Genomic DNA, 23,445 nt, shown 5'->3' with positions numbered 1-23,445 from the left:
GAAACCTGTCTGGTATATGAAGTCATTACACTTTAGTTTAAATTCCCTTGATAACCTTGCCTGCACCCTAACTTTGCAGTTTCCTCTGGCACCCCCAACTCTAGCCCTCTATACGCCTACCCTTTCCTCTGGCATCAACATTGTGGACAAAGCTTTCAGTTGCTTCAGTCCTGAACTCCACCCCCCCCCCCCCCCCCCCCCAAAAACCTCTTCACCTTTTAAAAAAAAACCTCATGAAAAGCCACGTTTTTGACCTAACATTTGGGCTATCCCTCCTAAACTCTTTACAAAAGGCCACGTCTCCAGTCGGCGTTCCTTCGTGTTTGCTGACAGAAACATTTTCTGCTTTTAACTTACCGTGGGCCCTAAGAGAGCCAGTTCCTGTCAGGCTTGCTCAGCGCACTTTGAGGCAAGGCCTAAGTGGCGCTTGCGCAGTGGCTTCCTCTGAGTGTTTGAACAGGAAGGCGGACATGTTGATCAGGAAAAGAAAGTTGCAATTGACGGGTACATTTTCAGGAAGAAAAAAAATTGTTCTGCATTTCCAACGCCTTTGAGAAAGAAGCCGGAGAATAACAGTCGGCGCTTTTTTTTAAAAAAAAAAGTCTAGTTGAGATCTAAAACTAGCTGCCTGTTTGCGAATCGTGTTTTATGTGAAGCGATGGGTACACAGGATATTAAACTCGCGCCGTGAAGACGAAATATTTGCAGAAGTTCATTTTCCTGAGCTGAAGCTGTCAAGGACCAGATGTGCTGTTCAGGCCTGTAACTGAGGCTTGGCAAGGTGCTTTCTTCAAATTCAACTTTAGTTTTGAACTAAATTACACATTTATCCTGTTTTAAAATACCGAGTTGACGACTCTTTATACAAATAAATATATTTTCAGTACATTCTTTATGTAAACGAGCCACTGCCCCGTTAGACTTTGAAGAGGAACTTGAAACGTGAAAAGTTTTTCTTCTATTTATTTTTTTTTTAAAATGCGACGATTAATTTGCAGAAGCTCCGTGAAAGTTTTTATGGTTCCGATTGGAAAAAAAAGCGGTTGGGTGAAATTATGCTGTGAAGCCATTTGCACCGACTTTTAAATACATCCATCCCTCTTGGTTACTCCGTGAAGAGGTTGACAGTTACGTTGGAAGCGTTTATTTTGTAGCGATTTTGTTTACTTTTTAATTGGGACGAAACTTTATAAAACATCGTGGACACAATGTCATCTGGAGAAAGTTTAGAGGCTCGGTTTGAAAAGATCGAATTTATGTTAAAAGATCCCAAGTGCGAAGTGAACAGTGAATGTTTGCTGGTAAGTGAGGTCTAATACATTTTTCTTGATGTTCTAATTAAGTTGACTAGATGCTTACATGTGATCTTCAAGTTTCAAAGCAAGATGCTCAGTGGATTTCAAAATGCTTTGTCCTTCACCTTTCCACAGATATGTGTTGTGAGATCAATGAGGATTTTACTTCTGATTCAATCTAGTCAAATCTGTTGAAATTATGGTTATGTAAAAACAAACTGGTGTCCAATATATTGAATGTACTCCCCATTAGACTATATAATGAGTGAGTGCTCTTACAATGCACAATTACAACCTTAGCTTATTAACATTAGAAGAATTGAGTTGCATAGTTGAAAGCTTTGAACCAGTAAATTATAGTAACAGGATTTGAATCATCACCATGGATATGCAGGATCAGTACACAGTATCTTGAAGTGGTTACAATATGTTCCTTTTATGTCTGCAAAAGGCCCATGTCGCCACACGTTTTGCAGATATAACTCAGGTTATATGTCAAAATGGTTATTGTATTAAATAGCTTCTGATACTCCTGATGAATCAGGAATGAGATTTACCAGATGCGTCATATAAAGTTGATAGAGTTCCTTTTAACTAGAATAATCTAGAGTATAGTTGGATAGAACATGAGAGATCAAAATATTCCTTAACATTTTCATAATTTTGCATCTTAAGTTTTGAAATTCTTCCGATGTGTGATGAGCAGATGTTTGTATACTACTTCAGAACTTCTGGTTATGGTACTTCCAGTTTTGTCAGGAAGGGTTTTCTAGGATTTTGACCTGGTGACAGTGTGGGAATGTAGACCTATGAGGACGGTGTGTGACTTTGAGGAAATAGTATTTCCATCACATTTGCTTCACTTATTCTTTCATTGGGAATTATGAGCTGGGAGACATTGCTGAGGTAAGTTTTTGGCAAGTTGCTGCTATGTATGCACACTGTAGCTGTGTGGTGCACCTTGGTGAAAGTGATAGATATTGAGTCTAGTGGCTGAAGTGCTGATTAAGCAGACTGCTCTGTCCTCAATATTATTGAATTTCTTGAATATGCATTCATTCAGCTAAGTCATGAGTATTTCATCACACTTTTTACGTGCCAGCCATCACTCCTTAGTACCCTTGCCTCGGAGTCAGACGGTTCCGAGTTCAAATGCCATTCCAGAGACTTGCGCACACAATCTAGGCTGACAGTGTAGTAGTGAGGAAGTACTGTTGGAGTGCCATCTTTTGAAAGAAATGGAATTGTCCACTTAATACATTTAGGTTAAAGCAAAACTCCATCTGCTCTTCAGGTGAATGTAAAAGATCCTATGGCACTATTTAAACAAGAGTTTTCGTCATTGCCCTGGTCAATAATTATCCCTCAACATCACTAAAACAATTATCTAGTTCTTATCATATTTCTGTTTGTTGGAGCTTCCTGTTGTGTTTCCTGCATTATAACAGTGACTATGCTTCAACAAGTACTTAATTGTCCATAAAGCATGTTGGGACCTCCAAAGGTTGTGGCAGGTTTTATATAAATACATTTTGTATCATAATCATGACTTGTGCCTTTATAGATGGTGGGGAGGTTTCAGGGTTTGGGAGGTGAGCTATGATCACGGGGTACTCTACTTCTGTGGTGCTTTTTAATCATTGTGTTGATTATGCCTGATGTAGTTAGATTTCACGTAATTGGTGACCTCCAAGATGTTGATAGAGGACTTGGTGATGGATTTGCAATTAAAGATTGGGGAGATGGCTGGGCTTTTCTTGTTGGAAATGGATATTGCCTGGTATGTATGTAGTGCTAATTTTACTTTGTCAGCCCAAGTTTGGATGTCGTCCAGATCCTGCTTTAGGCTGGCTTCTTCTTGGTACATTTCTAATAACCATGAATCACAATGTGCTACAACAAAGCATTGCAAAACAAAATTTGACACTGAGCCATATAGAGATATTAGGCAGATGGCCAAAAGCTTGGTCAAAGAGGTAAACTTTAAGAAGCTTCTTAAAGGAGAAAGAGGTAGAGCGCTTTAGGGAGGGATTTCTGGAGCTTAAGGCCTTCACAGCTGAAGGCACAACCAATGTTGGAGTGATTGAAATGAGGATTCTCAGGAGGCTAGAATTAGAGAAAGGCAGGTATCTCACAGGATTGTAGAGCTGGAGGAAATTAGAGATGGGGATGGGTGAGGCTATAGAGGGATTTGAAAATGAAGAGAATTTTAAGGTCAAGGTGTTCGTTAATGTTTTTGATCAGAGGGTCATTAGCCTGTAATTCTGTTCTCAAGAGAGCAGTAGAAGCAGGACCATTCAATATATTAAAGGCTGAGTTTGACTCCCTTGTCAATCAATAATCTAAGGCTATGGGGTAGATAGGAAAGTAGAGTCGAGGCCACAATCCGATTAGCAATGATCTTATCGAGTGGTGAAGCAGGCTCGGAGGGGCTGAATAGCATATTCCTAATTCGTATGTTTGTATATTTATATTAATGAGAAGCCAGTGTAGGTCATTGAGCACAGGGATGATGGATAAACAGGGCTTGGTGCAAGTTAGGACATGGGCAACAGAGTTTGAATGAACTCAAGTTCACAGAGGGTAGAATGTGGAAGGTAAACCAGAAGTGCGTTGGAATAGTCAATTCTAGAGGTAACAAAGACATGGATTAGGGTTTCAGTAGTAGATAAACTGGGACAGGAGTGGAGTCTGGCAATGTTGCAAAGATGGAAATAGGCAGCCCTGGTGGTGGCGCAGATCTCTTGGAAGCTCATTTCGGGGCAAGGTATGACACCAAGGTTGACACAGCATTGACTTTGGTCTTCACACTATTTAACTGGAAAATTTTTGTTCATCCAATACTAGATGTTGGATAAGCAATCTGATTGATTTGGAGAAAGTGGAGGGGTTAAGAGAGGTGGTAGCGAAATAGAGCTGGATGTCGTCAATGTATACATGGAAACTGACCATGCCTTTCAGATGGACATTGGTGACTTCCATTACTTGACTGGTGATTGGGAGAAGGGTGATAGGGTGGTAATTGACCAGATTAGGCTCATTTTTGGCAATTTTCATAATATCAGTCAATTACCTGCAATGGAACAGCTTTAACAGGGAAATTGCGATAAATGGTACACAAACCTTCAACTAGAATGTCATTGGAGACCAAAGTCTTTACTGAGCCCAGTGCACTTGGCCACTTCTAAATGCCATAGAGCAAACTGAGTTAGCTAAAAATTGGCACCTGTATAATTTAAAGGAGATCAAATAGAGTTGTTCATTTAATCATTTAGCTAAAGATGCCATGACAGAAATATTCAAAGAGCCTTGTCCTTCCCCAACTAGTTACCTGAATATACTCCACCATTCTTAATTGGATGTTGTAGAACTATGAAGCTCTGCTTGGATTGTTAGTTGTTAACTCAGTTCAGGACTTGCTGTAATAAAAACAAAAATACTGCGGATGCTGGAAATCCAAAACAAAAACAGAATTACCTGGAAAAACTCAGCAGATCTGGCAGCATCGGCGGAGAAGAAAAGAGTTGACGTTTCGAGTCCTGATGACCCTTCAACAGAACTAGGTGAATCCAAGGAAGGTGTGTGCGTGTGCGCGTGTGTGTGCGCGTGCGTATGTGCGCGTGCGTATGTGCGCGTGCGTATGTGCGCGTGCGTATGTGCGCGTGCGTACGTGCGCGTGCGTACGTGTGCGTGCGTACGTGTGCGTGCGTACGTGTGCGTGCGTACGTGTGCGTGCGTACGTGTGTGTGTGTACAAACAAGCAGTGATAGAAGCAGATCATCAAAAGATGTGATCTTTTGATGATCTGCTTCTATCACTGCTTGTTTGTCCCTACAACCACATCTGCCCCCCCCACCACACACACACACACACACACACAAACACACACACAAACACACACACACACACACACACACACACACACCTTAAAGCAGCTTGTATTTCACCCCTTCCTTGGATTCACCTAGTTCTGTTGAAGGGTCATGAGGACTCGAAACGTCAACTCTTTTCTTCTCTGTCGATGCTGCCAGACCTGCTGAGTTTTTCCTGGTAATTCTATTTTTGTTCAGGACTTGCTGTTGTTGCTTAGCATGCAGTGATCGAGCTTCAGGTTTTTCTCATTTCAATCCCTTCTGATTTTTCATTTAACTATATGATGTTGGACACATGAGCGATGTGTCAAAGCATAATTGTGGTGGTATATAACTCTGCTGTTGATGGCCCACTGCAACTCTTGGATGCACATGGTGGAGGCGGTGGCATAATGGTAATGTCACTGGACTAGCAATCCAGAGTGCGCAGCTTAATATTCTGGAGAAGGCAGCTGGTGGAATTTAAATTCAATTAATAAATCTGGAATTAAAAGCTGGTCTCAGTAATGGTGACCATGGAACTATCATCAATTGTCATCAAACCCATCTGGTTCACTAATGTTCTTCAGGGAAGGAAATGTGCCTGCCTTACCTTGTCTGACCTACATGTGACTCCAGATCCACAGCAATGTGGTTGACTCTTAACTGCCCTCTGAAATGGCCTAGGAAGCCACTCACTTCAAGGGCAATTAGGGATGGGCAATAAATGCTCTCCTTGTAGTGACGTCCACATCCTATGAAAGAATAAAAAAAAGTATTCGGCTGCTAGATCTATTTTCCACTGGGAAATTAGTAGTTGGAAACAAGATAGAACAGAATTTGTCTTCACAGTAGAAGAAACAATAAGCATTCGAAGGATAGTAGAAAATCAAGGGGCAGAAGGAAGGGAGGAACTTAAAATAATCATGATCTCTGGAGAAAAGGCACTAGAGGCTGACAAGTCCCCTGGATCTAAAAGAAGTGGCTACACAGGTAGTGAATGCATTGATTGTAATATTCCAAACTTCCCTAGATTCTGGAAAAGTCCCAGCGTATTGGAAAACCGCAATTGTAACACTTCAATTCAAGAAAGGAGGGAGACAGAAACCAGGAAACTATAGATCAGTTGGTCTAACATCTGTCATTGTGAAAATGCTGGAATCCATTATTAAGAAATAGTAGCAGGACATTTAGAAAATCACAATAATATCAAGCAAAGTCAATGTGGTTTTAAGAAAGGGAAATCACGTTTGACAAATTTATTAGAGTTCTTTGAGGATGTAACAAGTAGAGTGGATAAAGGGAAACCAGTAGCTGTAGCGTATTTGAATTTCCAAAAGGATTTTGATGAGATGCCACATTAATGGCTAATACAGAATATAAGAACACTGATAAGCTACGTAAGATAAAAACACAAAAATACAGCACTGGCATCTACCCGACAATGTGGAAAATTGTCCAGATATATCCTGTCCAGAAAAAGCAGGACAAATCCAATCCAACCAATTTCCGGCCCATCAGCCTCCCCTTGATCATCAGCAAGTGACGGAAGGTGTTGTCAACAGTACTATTAAGCAGCACTTACACAGCAAAACCTGCTCACTGATGCTCAGTTTGGGTTCTGCCAGGACCAATCAGCTCTAAGCATGGACAAAAGAGCTGAGTTCAAGAGATGAAATGAGAGTGACTGCCCTTGAAATCAAGGCAACATTTGATCAAATCTGGCATCAAGGAGCCCTGACAAAACTGAGGTCAATGGGAATTGGGGGGAAAACTCTCCACTGGTTGGATTCATACCTAGCACAAAGGAAGATGGTTATAGTTGTTGGAGGTCAATTGTCTCAATTCCACAACATCACTAGAGGATTTTCATAGCATAGTGTCCTAGGCCCAAGCATCTTCAGCTGCTTCATCAATGACCTTCCCACTGTCATAAGGTAGAGGTGGGGATGTTTGCTGATAATTGTACAACGTTCAGTATTATTCGCGATGCAGATACTGAAGCAGTCTATGCCAATATGCAGCAAGGCTTGGACAAAATTCAGGCTTGTGCTGATGAGTGGCAAGTAACATTCACGCCATATAAATGTTAGGCAATAACTTACTCCAACAAGAGAGAATCTAACCATTTCCTTGGAAAACATGTTGTGATGAGGACATCAGGAATCTGCAAGGGGCTATAGATAGGTTGAGTGAATGGGCAAAAACTTGGCAGATGTAGGAAAGTGTGAGGTCATGCACTTTGGTAGGAAGAATCAAAAGGCAGACTATTATTTAAATGGAGAGAGACTCCAAAAAAATGCAGCACAGAGGGATCTGGGTGTTCTTGCACATGAAACACAAAGTTAGCATGCAGGCACAGCAAGTGATTAAGAAAGCAAATGGAATTTTGGCCTGTATTGCTAAGAGGTTGGAGTTTAAAAATAGGAAAGTCTTGTTACCAACTGTACAGGATGTTGGTGAGGTCACACCTGGAGTACTGTGTACAATTTTGGTCCCCATATTTAAGAAAGGATATACCGACATTGGAGGCAGTTCAAAAGAGATTCACTAGGCTGATTACTGGAATGAAGGGATTGACTTATCAAGAATGGCTAAACATTTATTCATTGGAATTTTGAGGGGTGATCTTTTTGAAATGTACAAGATTCTGAGGGGACTTGACAGTGTAGACGCTGAGAAGATGTTTCCACTAGGGAGGAATCTTGAACTAGGGGACATAGTTACAGAATAAGGGGACACTCATTTAAAACTGAGATGTGAAGGAATTTCTTCTCTCAGAGGGTAGTGTGTCTGGAATTCTCTACCCCAGAGTGTTGTGTACGCTAGATCACTGAAAGTATTTAAAGAAGAGGTAGATAGATTTTTGAAATATCGGGGAGTTGAAGGCGATGAGGAGCTGGCACGAAAGAGGAGTTGAGGCCTGGGGCTCTTATTGAATGATGGGGCAGGCTTGAGGGGCCGAATGGCTTACTCCTCCTATTTCTTATGTTCCTCTTGACATGAAATGGCATTACCATCATGGAATCCCTCACTAATAACATCCTGGAGGTTATCATTGACCAGAAATTGAACTGGACCAGCTGCATAACTACTACAGCTACAAGAGCAGGTCAGAGGCTGGGAATTCCTAGGTGAATAACTTGCTTCCTGATTCCCCAAAGCCTGCCCACCATCTACAGGACATGTCAGGAGTATGATGGAAAACTGTCCACTTGGCTGGACAAGTGCAGTCCTACCAACACTCGAGAAGCTCGACACCTTCCAGAACAAAGCAGCCTACTTGAATGACACCCCATCCACCAACTTTATTATTCACTTCATCACTGATGACAGTACAAAAGGTGTACCGTATACACGATGTATTGTAATAACTCTCCAAGGCTCCTTCAAGGCACCTTCCAAACCTGCAAACTCTACCACCTAGAAGGGCAAGGGCAGCAGATGTACCACCACCTGTAAGTCACACGCCATCCTGATTTGGAATTATATCGCCGTTTCTTCAGTGCTGCAGGATCAAATCCTGGAATTCTCTTCTCCACATCATTGTGTGTGTACTTACACTCGATGCACTGCAGCGGTTTAAGAAGGCAGATCACCATCACCTTCTCAAGGGAAGTTAGGATTGGGCAAAAAATGCTGACCTTGCCATCAATGCACACATCTCATGAAAGAATAAAGATAGCTCACGGTGTTGGGCATGGATAGAGGATTGGCTAGCTAACAGGAAGCAGAGACTCCAGATAAATACATCATTTTCAGGTTGGCAAACTATAACTAGTGGAGTACTACAGTGTTTGGTGCTGGTGTCTCAAGTATTTATGATCTATGTTAATGACATGGATGAAGGGGCCAAGTGCATTGTAGCCAAATTTGCCTTCGATAGAGACAGAATTGGTAAGCAAGTTGTGAGGAGGATACAAAGAGTCCACAAAGGAATATATTAAGTGAGTAGGCAAAAATTTGGCAGATGGAGCATAATGTCGGAACATGTGAGGTTGTCCATTTTGGCTGAAATAATAGAAAAGCAGAAGAAATAATGCACAATGCTGCTGTGCAGAGAAATCTGGTTGTCCTTGTACATGTATCACAAAAAGTTAATATGCAGGTACAACAAGTAATTAGGAAGACAAATGGATTGTTGGTCTTTATTGGAAGGGAGATGGAGTATAAAAATAGGGAAGTTTTGCTACAGCTGTACAAGGCATTGGTGAGACTGGACCTAGAGTATTACATACGGTTTTGGCCTCCTTATTGAAGGAGAAATTTACTTGCATTAGTAGTAGTTCAGAAAAGGTTGACTAGATTAGTTCCTGGGAAGAAGAAGTTATTTCCTGAGGAAAGCTTGAGCAGGTTGGGCTGATACTCGTTGGAGTTTAGAATAATGAGAGGTGATCTTATTGAAACAAAAGGGATTCTGAGGGAGCTCAACAGGGTTGGATGTTGAGAGAATGTTTCCCCTCATTGGGGAATCTAGAATAATGGATCTCGCATTTAAGACAGAGATGAGGAGAAATTTCTTCTCTGAGTCGTTAAACTTTGGAATTCGCTGCCCCAACAGAACAGTGGAAGCTCGGTCATTGAATATATTCAAGGTTGAGTTAGGTAGATTTTTAATCTACAAGAGAGTTGTAAGTTATGGGAGCAGGCAGGAACGTGGAGTTAAAATCACCAGACTGAATGACAGTGCAGGCTCGAGGGGTCAGATGATCTACTCCTGCATCTATTTGTTATGTTCTCACAATCTGACATGTTTCGATGGGATACCCTGAGAGAGTTTGAAAGGGTAGATGCTGAGAGATTCTTTTCCCAGTCTGCAGAGTCTAGAGTTAGGGGCATAGTCTCTGGATAAGGGGACAGCCATTTTGGACTGAGATGAGAAATTTCTTCACGCAGAGGGTTGTGAATCTTTGGAATTCTCCAACCAGTGAGCTGTTGATGCTCAGTCAATGAGAATGCCCAGGTCTGAGAGTGATAGATTTTTCGACTCTAAGGGAACCAAGGAATATGGCGACCAGGTGGAGGTGGAGTTGAGGGCATAGATCAGCCTTGATCTTATTAAATGGTGGACCAGGCTTGAGGGGCTGTATGTCCTAAATCTGCTCCTTTTCCTTATTCTCTTGTGTTATGTAATTTTTAAAGAGTTTGGTACTGATTCTGTGTAGCGGACTATGGTGACTCTAAGGAAGGCCCTGAATACCCGTGGCTTAAACTAAACATAGGTATGAGGGAATTTTCTTTTTAATGCTGGCATGGTATGAGGCAAATTGGCTGTTTTTATAGTTAATTACAATGTGCTTACAAATTTACTTATTCTATTTGACATAATTGCATTGAAATATTAGAATTATTCTTCAAATTTAGACACTCTGGCAGTGAGTTCTTCAGTCATTGTCCTAAACCTCTTGCATTTAATCTTGTATCTACGCCTCCTTTTCCTAGAACCCTCAACCAGTGGAAACAGTCAGTTTCAATATTCTTTGTTTGATCCCTACTGAATTCAAATCCATCTATTGAGTCACTTTGTAATTTCCTCTGTTCTAGTGTCCTAGTTTTGCAAGTGCATTAATATAAAAAAAGGACGAGAGGTATCAGCTTGTAACATATAGGATTCTGAGGGGGCTTGACGGGGTGGATGCTGGGAGGACGTTCCCCCTTTGGGGGAAGTCTGGAACAAGGAGGCACATTTTAAAAATAAGAGGTCTCCCATTTAAAAAGGAAATGAGGAGCAATTTTTCCTCTGAAGGTCGTTAGACTTTGGAATTCTGTTCCCCAGCAAGCAGGGTCATTGAAAATATTCAAGACTGAGTTAAACACATTTTTAATCAACAAGAGTCAAGGGTTATGGGGGCCAGGTAGGAAAGTGGAGTTAAGGCCACAATCAGACCAGCCATGACCTTATTAAATGACAGAACAGGTTCGAGGAGCCAAATGGCGTACTCCTCCTATTTCTTATGACCTTAGTCATTGGTGTATGAATGGGTATTTGTTTATATATCAGGTTGCATTACAGATTCGGTTGTAACAGGACAGAACTCGGATGATGCCCCCAGAATCACAGAGAGACAAATTATACTGGCATGCTAACAAGTAAGTCACAGGTTTGTAATAACATTGTGTAGGCTTTAACAACGTCTACTTTTGAGCAAATGGTGGTTAACTTTGCATTTCCAAGACCATAAATTATCAGCTTGCGAGATTAATAATTCATGTATAAAGTCAAAACTAGATTAATTATATAGAGCAGAGGTGTCTAAGCTATGCCCTGTGGATCACGTGGTTCCTAAACTCTGGCAGTCTGGCTCTTGAAGCCAAGTAACTCAGTTGGATTTGGAATTCTTTCTTCTTTGCTGGTTTGTTTTGTTTGAATTTTAAGGACCTTTGAGGTTTGGAAAGGAATGCTCCTGTACCATCAGTGTAATGTAACAGATTAACCTTAAATGAGAATACAATTATCGGTTGATATCAGCAACTTGAAATGAATGGAAATTATTGGGAGCATGAATTTAATCTTGGTAGCCTCTGAGGCTCAGTGATATAAACTTATGCAGCGCATAAAAATGAAAAGCTAAGCACACTTCTAATATGGTGTGTATTCACAGGACCTAATTACAATACAAACTTTGAGATTGGAATGTAGAAATTTACCCTCCTTTGTACCATACCTATTGACATTATTACCTAGCAAAAATCTATCAATCTCAGTTTTGAAAATTTCTATTGACTAATTATCCACAGCCATTTTGGAGAGAGAGTTCCAAATTTTCACTACCCTTTGTTCATCTATTTCTAATAATAACATTATGCCCTCTTGTTCTAGATTCTTATACCAGAAGAAAGTTTCTCTGTACCAAGCTCTTAATCAAAACCCTTAACCATTTTAGATATGTCATTCAGCTCACCCCTCGATCTTCTAAAATCAAGGATATACAAGCTAAGTTTTTACAATCTGTCCTTGTAATTTAACCCGTAGAATCATTCTAGTGAACCTATGCTGTACTCCTTCTACTGTCAATATATTTTTCCTGAGGTTTGATACCCAAAACTGAACACGGTACTCCAGATGGAATTTGACCAAAGCTCTGCATAACTGAATTATCACTTTTTCCATTTTGAATTCCAACCCTTTTTTTGAAGGAAAGGTCAGCATTCCATTCGTGGTTTGTTACATGTGCATTAGATTTTTGTATTTTGTACACATGAATACCCAAATCTGTTTGAAGAAATTATATTGATATATCTTTCTCAGATTCAGGAATGTAGTTGTAGTATGGGAAAGTCTAGTTAGGGGATGTGAGTGAGTGTGAGTCCTGAAGGCTGTGTTCTCCTCTGAGCTGGAGAGGAACTTGGAGTCAGAGGGGTTGGATCCAGTTGTCACACTGCATCTGGGTACCGATGACATAGGTAGGACTAAGAAGGAGGTTCTGCTGAGGGACTGTGAGATCATGGCTGATCTGATTGTGGCCTGAACTCCACTTTCCTTCCTGCCCCATAACCCTCGACTCCCTTGTAGATCAAAAATCTGCCAAATTCAGCCTTAAAAGTATTGGGGGGAATCTTCCTTTGAGTGGCAATCACTGTTGGATTGCCACTCCACTCCTGTTTACTTAGCCAATACTGGAGCTCCACATTTATTGCCTGGACTTCCAACGTGGGCCTTCTGATAAATAGGGAGTGTACCTGCTCCTGGAGTCCTTCCATCTTAGTGTAGGAATGTCGTGAAAAGCGAAGCCGTGCCCCAGCTACTTTGACGTACTAGGAGAGAAGTTAAGTGGGTGTGGGGTTAGGTTGGATTGAGGAGGGGGTCGGGGTTTAAATGGGGCGGGTATTTGCAGGGGCTAGTTGGGGTAGTTCAGAGTGGTAGTTGTGGGAGGTAGTTGCCGTAGTTGCGGACTTAGTTGGCTGGATAGCCAGGAGGGATAGTTTGCGGGGGGGAGTGTGATAGTTAGAGGGTAGCTGGGGAGATGGGCGGCTAGCCAGGGGGGTTGGGAGGGTAGTCAAGGTGTGGCGGTGGGTTCTGGAGGGTAGTCTTGGTGGTGGGGGGATAGTCAGGTGGCTGGCTGTGGGTAGTCGGGGAAACGGGGCCCTTCGGGAGGATCAGGGGAGGTCAGTAGTTTAGTTACCAAAGAGTTAGAACTGGTTTTAATCTTTCTAACTTCTCCTGGGTAATTATTCTGCTACGTAAGTCGGAACCATCTGACGTCTCCAACTTTACACCAGAGTTTTGGAGGGTTCCAGATGCAGGGTAATTGCCCAATGGAAGTTGAAACTTTCTGTGCAATTTCCATGTAGCCAGTGTGTGGGGACTTCTGAGTGGTTCCCCATCATCCAGAATACAACCATACAGAAAATGGAAGATCTGGACTATTAAATAATTGAACCTCCACTCTCTGGGATAGAGAATTACTAAGATTGATGATTCTGAGAGAAAGCGAGTGCAGAAACCTGCCTGAAACTGCGACCCCTCATTCTAGATTCCCCCACGAGAGGGAACATTGTCTCAGCATCTACCCTATCAAGCCCCTTAAGAATCATAAATGTTTCAATAATATCAATTCTCATTCTTCTAAACTCCAACCAGCTCAATCTTTCCACAAAGACAGCCTTTCATCCCAGGAATCAACTTAGTCAAACTTTTCTAAACCGCCTCTAACGCAAATATATCCCTCTTAAATATGGAGACCGAAACTGTACACAGTGATCTAGGTGTGGTCGACAGCAATGCCCTGTACAGTTATATCAAGGCTTCCCTACTTTATTGCCCTTGTCATAAAGGCCAACATTCCATTTGCCTTCCTAGTTACCTCCTGTACCTGTGGGTTAACTTTTTGTGCATCGTGTACAAGGACAACCAGATCCCTGTGTACAGCAGAATTCTGCAGTCCCTCTTCACTTAAATAATATTGTGCTTTTCTATTCTTCCCACCAAAGTGCAAAGTATGTAACCACACATTTTCCCACATTATGCTCCATCTGCCAAATGTTTATCCATTCACTTAACCTGTCTATATCCCTTTGCAGACTCCTTGTAACCTCCTCACAACTTGCTTTCGTACCTGTCTCCATGCCATGAGTAAATTTGGCTACAATATAGTTGGTCCCTTCATCTAAGTCATTAGTGTCGATTGTAAATAGTTGAGGCCCCAGAACTGATCCCTGTGACATTCCACTGGACACAGCCTGCCAAGCTGAAAAATAAAATATTTCTTCTGACTCTGTTTCCTGTCAATTAGCCAGTCCTTTATCCACACTAAAACATTACCCCCAACACCATGAGCTCTTCTCTTGTGTAGTGACTTTTTATTTGGAACCATATCGAATGCCTTTTGGAAATCCAAATACATTACATCTACTAGTTTCCTTTTACCCACCCTGCTTGTTACATCTTCAAGAACTCTAATAAATTTGTCAACGTTATTTCCCTTTCATACAATTAAGTGGAGTCAACATGGTTTTATTATAATTTTCGAAATGCCCTGCTATTATTTCCTTAATGATGGATTCCAGCATTTTCAAATGACATATATTATACTAACGGGTCTATATTTCCATATTTCTGTCTCCCTATATCCTTGAATAGAAATGTTACATTTACGCTTTTCCAATCCACTGGGACCTATCCATAATCTAGGGAATTTTAGAATATTACAACCAATGCACACGCTTTCTTTGCAGCCATTTCTTTTAAGACCCTAAAATGCCAGTCAACAGGCCCAGGAGACTTGTCAGCTTTTAGTCCCATTAGTTTTCCTAGTACTTTTTTTGATAGTGATTGTTTTAAATTCTTCCCTCCCTTTTGCCACTTGTTTTCTACTATTCTTAGGACGCTCTTTGTGTCTTCTATCATGAAGATAGCTACAAAACTCTTGTTCAAAGTACCTGCCATTTTCTTGTTTCCCATTATCAATTCCCCAGTCTCATCCTCTGCTTGAGCTACTCTTTTCCTTTGTATATGCTTGTAGGGCTTTTACTTTCTGTTTTTACATTTCTTGCTAATTTACTCAAATTTCTACCTCTATTTCTTTTTAGTCATCCTTTACAAATTTTCTAAATTTTCCCAATCTTCTGGTGTACCATTAATCTTTGCAGCATTGTATGACTTTTCTTTCAATTTGATACTATCCTTAACTTCCTTTGTTAGCTATGGATGGTGCATTGTCTCTTCGAGACTAACTCAATGTAATATATTTTTGAGAGGTATAAATTACTTCCTTAAATGTCTGCCACTGCTTATCTACCATCTCGCCTTTTAACCTATTTTCACAGTCCACTGTCTTCATGCCTTTGAAACTGCCTTCATTTAAATTTAAGACATTACTTTTGGACCAAAGTTTCTCATCCTCAAACTGAATGTAAAATCCATCATGATATGATCACTCTTTCCTTAAGGATCCTTGACTGTGAGATCATTTAGAAGAATGAGAGGTGATCTTATTGACACTTATAAGATCCGAAGGAGATTTGATAGGGTATAGAGCGGGTAGATTTCTGCTTGTGGAAGAGTCTAGAACTAGGGGACACAGTTTACGAATTAAGAGGTCTACCGTTTTGAGATGAGAATTTTTTTCTGTCATATGGTCATTAGTATGTGGAATTCTCTTCCTCAAAAAGCAGTGGAGGCTGGGCCATTGAATTTATTCAAGGCAGATTTAGATAGGTTTTTGATAGACAAGGAAGTCAAGGGTTATAGAGGGGCTGACGACAAAGTGGAGTTGAGACCACAACCAGATCAGCCATGACCTTATTGAATGGCCCACTCCTGCTCCTAAGTCCTTTGTTCCTATCATTAATCTTATCTCATTACACATTACCAAGTCTAAAAAAGCTGGTCCTTGGTTGGTTCAACAATGTATTGTAAACAGATCAGATGTAGTCTTACTGGATTTCCAAAAGGCATTTGATCGGTGCCACATTAAAGGTTACTATACAAGTTAAGGGTTCATGGAGTTGGGGGTAATATATTAGCACGGGTAGAGGATTGGTTGGCTAAGGGAAGCAGAGAGCAGGGCTAAACAGACCATTTTCAAGTTGGCAGGCTGTGACCAGTGGAGTGTTGCAAGGATAAATGCTAGGGTCTCAGCTGTTTGCAACCTCTATTAATGACTTAAAGAAAGAGACCCTGCATAATATATCTAAGTTTGCTGATGACACAAAGCTAGGTGAGAACGTAAGCTTTGAAGAGGACATAAAAGTCTGTCATGAGATTTAGACAGGTTAATTAAGTGGACGACAAGGTGGCAGATGGATTATAATTGGGGAAGTATGAGGTGATTCACTTTGGTAACAAGAATAGAAAACTAGAATTTTTTTTACCAAGGCTTGAAACTTGTAAATGTGTAAACGTGGAAGGAACACAAAGTTAGAATGCGGCAAGCAGTTAGGAAGGCAAATGGCATGTTGGCCTTTATTACAAGGAGATTGGAGTACAAGAATAAATAAGTCTTGTTACAATTGTACAGGACTTTTTTGAGAGGACACCTAGAAAACTGTGCAGTTTTGGTCTCCATATTTAAGGAAGGATATGCTTGCATTGGAACATCGAAGGTTCACTAGATTGGTTCCTGGGGTGAGAAGCTGAGTAAATTGGGCCTGTACTCTCTGGAATTTAGAAGAACACAAGGTTATCTCATTGAAACATTCAAGATTCCGAAAGGGCTTGATAGGCCAGACACTGACTGTTTGTTTTCTCTGGCTAGGGGCTCTAGAACATGGAGGCACCATCTCAGGATAAAGGGGTCAATCATTTAGGACTGGGATGAGGAGAAATTTCTTACTTGAAGGGTTGTGAACCTTTGGAATTCTCGACCCCAGAGGGTTGTGGATGCTCCATTGTTGTATATATTTAAGGCTTAGATAGACAGATTTTCGATCTCTTGGGGAATCAAGGGATATGGGGGAGCAGTTGCGAAAGCCGAGTGAAAAATAGATCAGCCATGATCACATTGAAAACAAAGCTGGCTCAAGAGGTCATAAGGTCTACTCCTACTCCTATTTCTTATGTTTTTATGTCCTTCAGAACATGATTTATAAAAGATTGGCCTCTAAAAACACAATTCAGCAAGGATCACTGCATAAAATTCAGAATAGGGTCCTGGCAGACTTTCAATCCAAGGCCCAGGAGAGCTGATATTGGTTGTTGTAGAGGTCAAATCATCAGCACTCAATATGCATGTGTAGTCTGGGAGTTTCCTCATCTGTGTGGCTCAGCACCTCACTGACTATTTAGTAATTTGTCCTTTTAACTATTGAGGAAAGTGACAACTTATTTTAAATGGCAACTTTTAAGGCAAAAACGAAGTACGAGGAATTATACACTTGCCCCTTTGGTGTCTGATTTACTGCCTCAGATTTTCTTGTAAAGGAGAGCTTTTGGTGGAGTGGATAAACTATGATGATGCAAGTTGGAGAGATTTTCTTCAAGTACAGTGCTTCATGTTTTTAGTTGCCTTGTATTTTATTTGTATTTCAAGTCTAATTAGAGACCAACTTTAGATTTTTTTCCCTTTTTTTATTGCTTTTAACAATAACTCAGTGAGAACTGGAGAAAGAGTTTGGAGCACAGTCATAGACAAAACAAGCAAATTCATTGACATCAGTGCGGTTTTCGGGGTGTCGCTGGCTAGGCCAGCATTTATTGCCTGTCCGTAATTGCCCTTGAGAAGATGGAGGAACAAACATCAAATCTCTATATTTCATAGTATTAAAATCTTACACTATTGGAATTTTATTCTGGTTCTTCCATAGGAAAAATACTAAAATTAAAATGTTCCTTGTTGAGCTAAAATAACAAAGTCCTTTTGTTTCCTGCATCTCCCTTAAACCGTTTTTTGAAGGTTTATAAGTTCCAATATTTGGCTTGATTTCAACCATACCATGGTTCTTAGTCCTATTTCTACTTCATTTTTCTCTTTCTTGGGTTCTTGTGCATGCTTCTTACTGCATTTAAGGAAAAATAAACAATCTGGCTTAATTTGAGTAATAAATAGTGCAAATTAGCCAGACTGTTAAATGCCTTACTCAGTTCAAATTCTTATCTTTAAATGAACAGAATAATGAGATGAGCTTCACTTAAGTATTTTTAAAAGTAGACCAAAAGATAGTGTCTAAAATCTAGATGTTTACAGACTTAAAATAATGTTGACATTAATACCGTGAATATATATTTTCCATTATATTATGCCATCCAAAATAATTCTGCATTTTCTGTGCACTGAACATTTAGTGTGTGCCAGTATTTGTTGCAGTAATCCAGCATTTTGCTGTCTCTGTTCTTTAGATCTCAGTACCTATACCACTCATTGTATGCTTGCAAATTACTTTGAGATCTCTTGCCTCTCTCTTTTCTTCCCTTGTCCCCAAGTGATAAAGGGAGGCTAGAATTTTATTGGTACCACGGAGGCCCTGACGACAGGCCCCCAAACTAGGGGCAGCCGCCCCCACCCCCACCCCCAACCACCAACCATTTGTGGGACCCCTCTCCCTCCCCCTCCCCACACCCGGCTGCATTTTTCAGACATTCAGGAACTAATTTGTTGATGTCGGGGCTCCTGATCCCATTCAAGGACAGCTGCCTGCCTCCAGGAGCTGTTGGGCAATTGGAGGCAGCTCAGCTGTCTCAGTCGTGCCACTGGAAATGGTGACCAGTGCTAGGACTGTGCTGAGAAGAGAGGACACCATGGGAGCAGGCTGACCTGCTGACCAGGTAAGCTGTGTCTGGGGGTATGGGGCTAGTCAGGCAGGCCCCAGCAGGAGCTTGGGGTCAGGGCTTCATGAAGCCAGGGTTGGTGGTTGCCATAGTGGCGGCCATTGATGCTGGGGGCTCCTCTATGGGCCACAGAGTGCCTGGGGCTGGGAGAATCCCTATTCCTCCACCACCCTCCCTCCCCCTTCCAAGACTGTAGGGAGGCCACTAGGGTAAGTATCAGAAGACCCACCTGCTGCAGATAAAATGCCTGCAGCAGTGGAAAGAGGCCAATAATTGGTCTCTGGATGTGTGCTGTCCTCCACTTTCCCCACTGCTGGTAAAATGGCATGGTGGCAGGAAGATGATGGGCGCTCCACCCTCTGTCTTCCCTCACCATTTTATGGATACCCCTGCTTCACAGCCTTTCTCTAGAGAGCTAGCAAAATCCAGCCTGAAGTGTGTGAAATGGGAGTTTACTGCAGTGGTCCAGTCCATTTTGAGTGTTGTCAGCAACGTTACTTAGCATATGCTTTGAAGTTGTCATTAGGATTTTACCAAAGTGTAATTGTTACACAATATTGCATGTAATTTCCTAAATTTAAAAAATACCAAAAATTATTTCTTAATTTCCTGATTGATTCATCATTCCAACAATCAAATTTCATGTTGATCATGTTTTGTGTCTTAATTGAAAATGTATGAGATCATACTAGGAGTAATTATATGATCGTCAGTGTGCTTAAAATTGGGCTGAGAGATGTTGGAAGCACTTAAGCAGTTCCAATCTTTGGATATTTATATGCACCTGGTGACATTTTTATTGTGTGAATGTAAACAATACTACAATATTCAATCTTCACTTAAATTGTGCTTGGTTTTGCTGTAGCTATAGTTGTGTCTCAACACCATGATTGCTAGGCTGTTGGCCATCTTGGCCACCCAAACATACACTAGTTTCATGGACTTCCTCAAACTTGGTGATATGTATATTTTTTAAAGAAAGGAAACTGCCTAATTGATCTCCATATAGATCTGTCATGTATTCCAACATAAACTTGGACCTTGGCTGCATTTTGTGCTTATCAGGCTACCTGCCAAAACTTTGAAGCTAGCAAGTCAATACAACGTACTTGTATGCACCAGAAGCTGACCATTCAGCTCTCCATCAGTATCTGTGTTTATGCTTCTCACAAACTAATATATTCGCATCCGTCCATCTCAGGAGATGATAGACTGCGCAGAGTGTATATCACTTCTGCATTGTACATTGTTTGTTGTGGCTGTAGAGGCCATTTCGTGAGTAATTGGCACAATTGGACGGGGGTTGACTGATGCTTTTTCATTCTGATGGGTTCGCTTTATGCCGTCAGGTCCTTTCTTTTGTTCTCTGCTTCTTCCAGCCCCTTCCTGACTGCTTGTCTCCGGGCCCTCCGGTCAGCAGCAAGGACTTCCCATGCTTTGACTTCGATCCAGGTCAACTTGGAGTCTCACTTGCAGACATCCTTTTTTGCAAATGTGGACGACCTATTGGGCTTGTGCCAACAGAAAGCTTGCCATAGAGTATATCTTTGGGGATGCAGTTGTCATCATTCGGCTCACTTGACCCAGCCAATGGAATCACCACTGACTCAGCAGGGCAAACAGTGATTCCTGATTGCTGGTGTACTTCCATATTAGGCACTCTGTCTTGTCAGGAGACACACAGGATTCACCTGAGGCAGCAGAAGTGGGAACTGTTCAGCTGCTTTTCTTGACTAAGTTGTCCATACTTCACTACTGTAAAGGAGGGCGCTGAGAACACAAGCCTGCTACACAAGGAGCTTTGTATTTTCAGTTAGTTTGCTGTTGGTCCACACTAAACTTCTCAACTTTGACATGAACAGCTGTGACCTTGGCAATCCTGATGCTGATTTTGGCATAAAGGCACAGGTTGCTGGTAATTGTTGATCCAACATGAATGTATGTGAAGCTGTTGACACCCTCCAGAGTGAGGTTGTCAAGCATTAATGGAAGGTGGAGCCTCTACCTCATGGCCCATAACTTTGGGCTTCCTGACACTGATTGTCAGTCCAGACTTCTTGCAAACATGGGAGAACTGACCTCAAAGCTGTTGCAAGTGGACTTCAGTATGGCCAGCACAGTGTTATCAGTAAGTAGCAAGTCACAGTCCAGGACATTACGCACTTTGGTCTTGGTGCACAGTCTTGATAAATTGAACAGCTTCCCATCAGCTCTGGCATGCAGGTAGACACTCTTATTTGAGTCACCCAAAGTGTACAATAGCAGCATGGAGAAAAATATGCCAGAGAGAGTTGGTGCCAGGCTACTTTACCCTGCTCCAGATCTTGAAAGCCTCCAGTGATGCTCCATTGTAACTGAAGAAACAGTGCATGTTCTTGTGGAAAGAAGAAATGACGCCCAGTAGTTCAGGTAGGCAGACTATTTTCTGCAACAGTTTAAAGAGTCCGTCTCTGCTGACCAGGTTAATGGCCTTCTGAGGCCTATGAAGGCAATGTAGAGTGGTCTGCGCTGTGCGCGGTACTTCTCCCATAACTGTAAGTGAGAAGATCATGTCAACTGCCAGCCTTGAAACTGCACTGATACTCAGAGTAGATACGTGATGCTAGGGCCTGCAATCTGCAGTCTGCTAGAGCGATGCAAACAAGGACCTTCCCCACAATATTAACAAGGAGATGCCTCAGTAATATTGTCATTCCTTCACTGTCAGGTCATAATCCTGGAACCCCGTGCCTAACAGCACTATGGGTATACCTACACTACAGGGACTGCAGCGGTTCAAGAAGACAGCTCACCACCACTTTCTCAAGAGCACTTGGGGATGGGCAATAAATGCTAGCCTAGCCAGTGCAGCCCACATCCCATAAAAATGAATTAAAAAAAAACTTATTTTGCAGTCATTGCGATTCCCTTTGTTTTTGTACAAGGGATCTATTTTATATAATGCATGTCTTGAGTCACAAATCTTTCCTTCCAGCAGAGAGAGAAATTTCCTGGTGATGTTAGAGCAGTGCTGGTTTTCCAATTTTTATGATTTCAGGTGGAATACCGTTGTTTCCTGTGGCTTTCCTACTAGCAAGATGGTCAGTGGCCTTGTTGAGCTCTGCTATGGTGGGCTCACTGTCCAGCTCCTTCATGACAGGAAAGTCAGGAATGGTGCTGAGGGTTTCCTCAGTGCAATGTTCTCCATTGTGTTGAGTTCAAGGTAGTGCTCCACCCAACCACCCATCTGCTTGCCAGGTTCAGTGATGATCATCCCTGTCTTTGTTTTAAAGGGGGCTAATTTGGTTGCTGCTGGGCCGGTTGCTTTCTTGATTCCTTCATATATCCTTCCAGCATCCTTGGATTCAGCAGCAGATTGTATCTTGGCCTTGCTATACACCAGGGAGTGGTCAGTGTCACAGTAAATGCCGTGATAGCTATGAGTGATGAAGACATTGTTGAGGGTGGTACAAGGGTGGTGATGATGAGATCTAGCTTGTGCCAGTGGCGTGATCTTGGATACCTCCAGGACACCTTGTGGCATGGCTTGGGTTGGAAGTAGCTGTCTGTCACACAGAGTCCATGGTAACAGCATAGTTCCAGCAACTTCTGTCCATTTTCTTGCCGAATAGGTGCCCTATGCACTTTGGCCAAGCTGTATAGCCAGTACCCACCCTTGCATTGAAATCCCCTAGAAGGCACAGTCTTTTGGTGCAGGGAATTCTGCTGATGACAGCGCCAAGTGCCTCATAGAATTGATCCTTGATGTCTGGATTGGAGGTGAATGCCAGGGTATAGACGCAAATGAGGTTAACTGGGCCTGCGCTTGTTGGCGAACGAAGTGTAAGAAGTCTTTTTGAGCCTTCTGTAGAGTGGATTCAATCATCACAAGTGGAGTGTTTTTGACAGTGAAACCCACTTGATGCTCACATGTTGCCTGTTGGGTTTTCCCCTGCCAGAAGAACCTGTAGCGTTTCTCTTTAAGAGATTCACTTTGAGTGAGCCAGGTTTCTTGTAACTCTTTCGAGTACAAACACGTTCCCATCTGTTCCTATTCAGAAGAAATTACATTGTTTCATAATTTGAACTCTTGATCTTGGGGTTACAAGCCCAGTACCATAACCACTTGGTTATTTAGGCCAAGCCCCCCAGGTTTCTTGTAACTCTTTTGAGTATAAACCTGTTTCCTTCTGTTTCAGATGAAGTTACATTGTTTCATAGTTTGCCATTGTGAGATTTGAACTCTTGATCTTAGGGTTACAAAGCCAGTACCATAACCACTTGGCTATTTCGGCCAAGCCAAAACCCGTTTCCATCTGTTTCAGATGAAGTTACATTGTTTCATAGTTTGTCATTGTGAGATTTGAATTCTTGATCTTGGGGTTACAAGCCCAGTACCATAACCACTTGGCTATTTAGGCCAAGCCCCCCAGGTTTCTTGTAGCACTACATTGTCCACATTGAGCCTTATAAGTCCTTTGTTGATCACAGCTGTCCTGCATGTGTCATCAACTTGCAGAAGGTCATCAGTAAAGTCAGGGTGCTTGGTCCTAACATTCCAGTGAAAGACTGATGTCATCTTCGTTGAGTTTGTCTTAACTGCTGCGTAGAGTAG

The 23,445-nt window shown here is 41.7% G+C and overlaps 1 protein-coding gene across 3 annotated transcripts in view; it reads left to right on the top strand.

Annotated features, from left to right (window-relative positions):
- The first annotated feature begins 443 nt into the window (after positions 1-443).
- rock1 (Rho-associated, coiled-coil containing protein kinase 1) overlaps positions 444-23,445 on the top strand; it is a 226,223-nt gene continuing 203,221 nt past the window's right edge. The window contains exons 1-2 of one of the 3 annotated variants that reach the window (XM_041189414.1): positions 444-781; positions 999-1,301. In XM_041189414.1, coding sequence (XP_041045348.1) covers positions 1,209-1,301 — 93 coding nt within the window. In that variant the 5' untranslated portion in view covers positions 444-781; positions 999-1,208. Of the gene's footprint in view, positions 782-998; positions 1,302-11,198; positions 11,237-23,445 lie in introns of those variants that run through there. The other 2 variants (XM_041189415.1, XM_041189416.1) reach the window with 2 other exon arrangements.

Source organism: Carcharodon carcharias, chromosome 6, assembly GCF_017639515.1.
Source record: "Carcharodon carcharias isolate sCarCar2 chromosome 6, sCarCar2.pri, whole genome shotgun sequence".
Taxonomy (NCBI): Eukaryota; Metazoa; Chordata; class Chondrichthyes; order Lamniformes; family Lamnidae; genus Carcharodon; species Carcharodon carcharias.
Note: the sequence above shows the minus strand (reverse complement) of the source record. Positions and strands in the feature narration are given on the sequence as shown.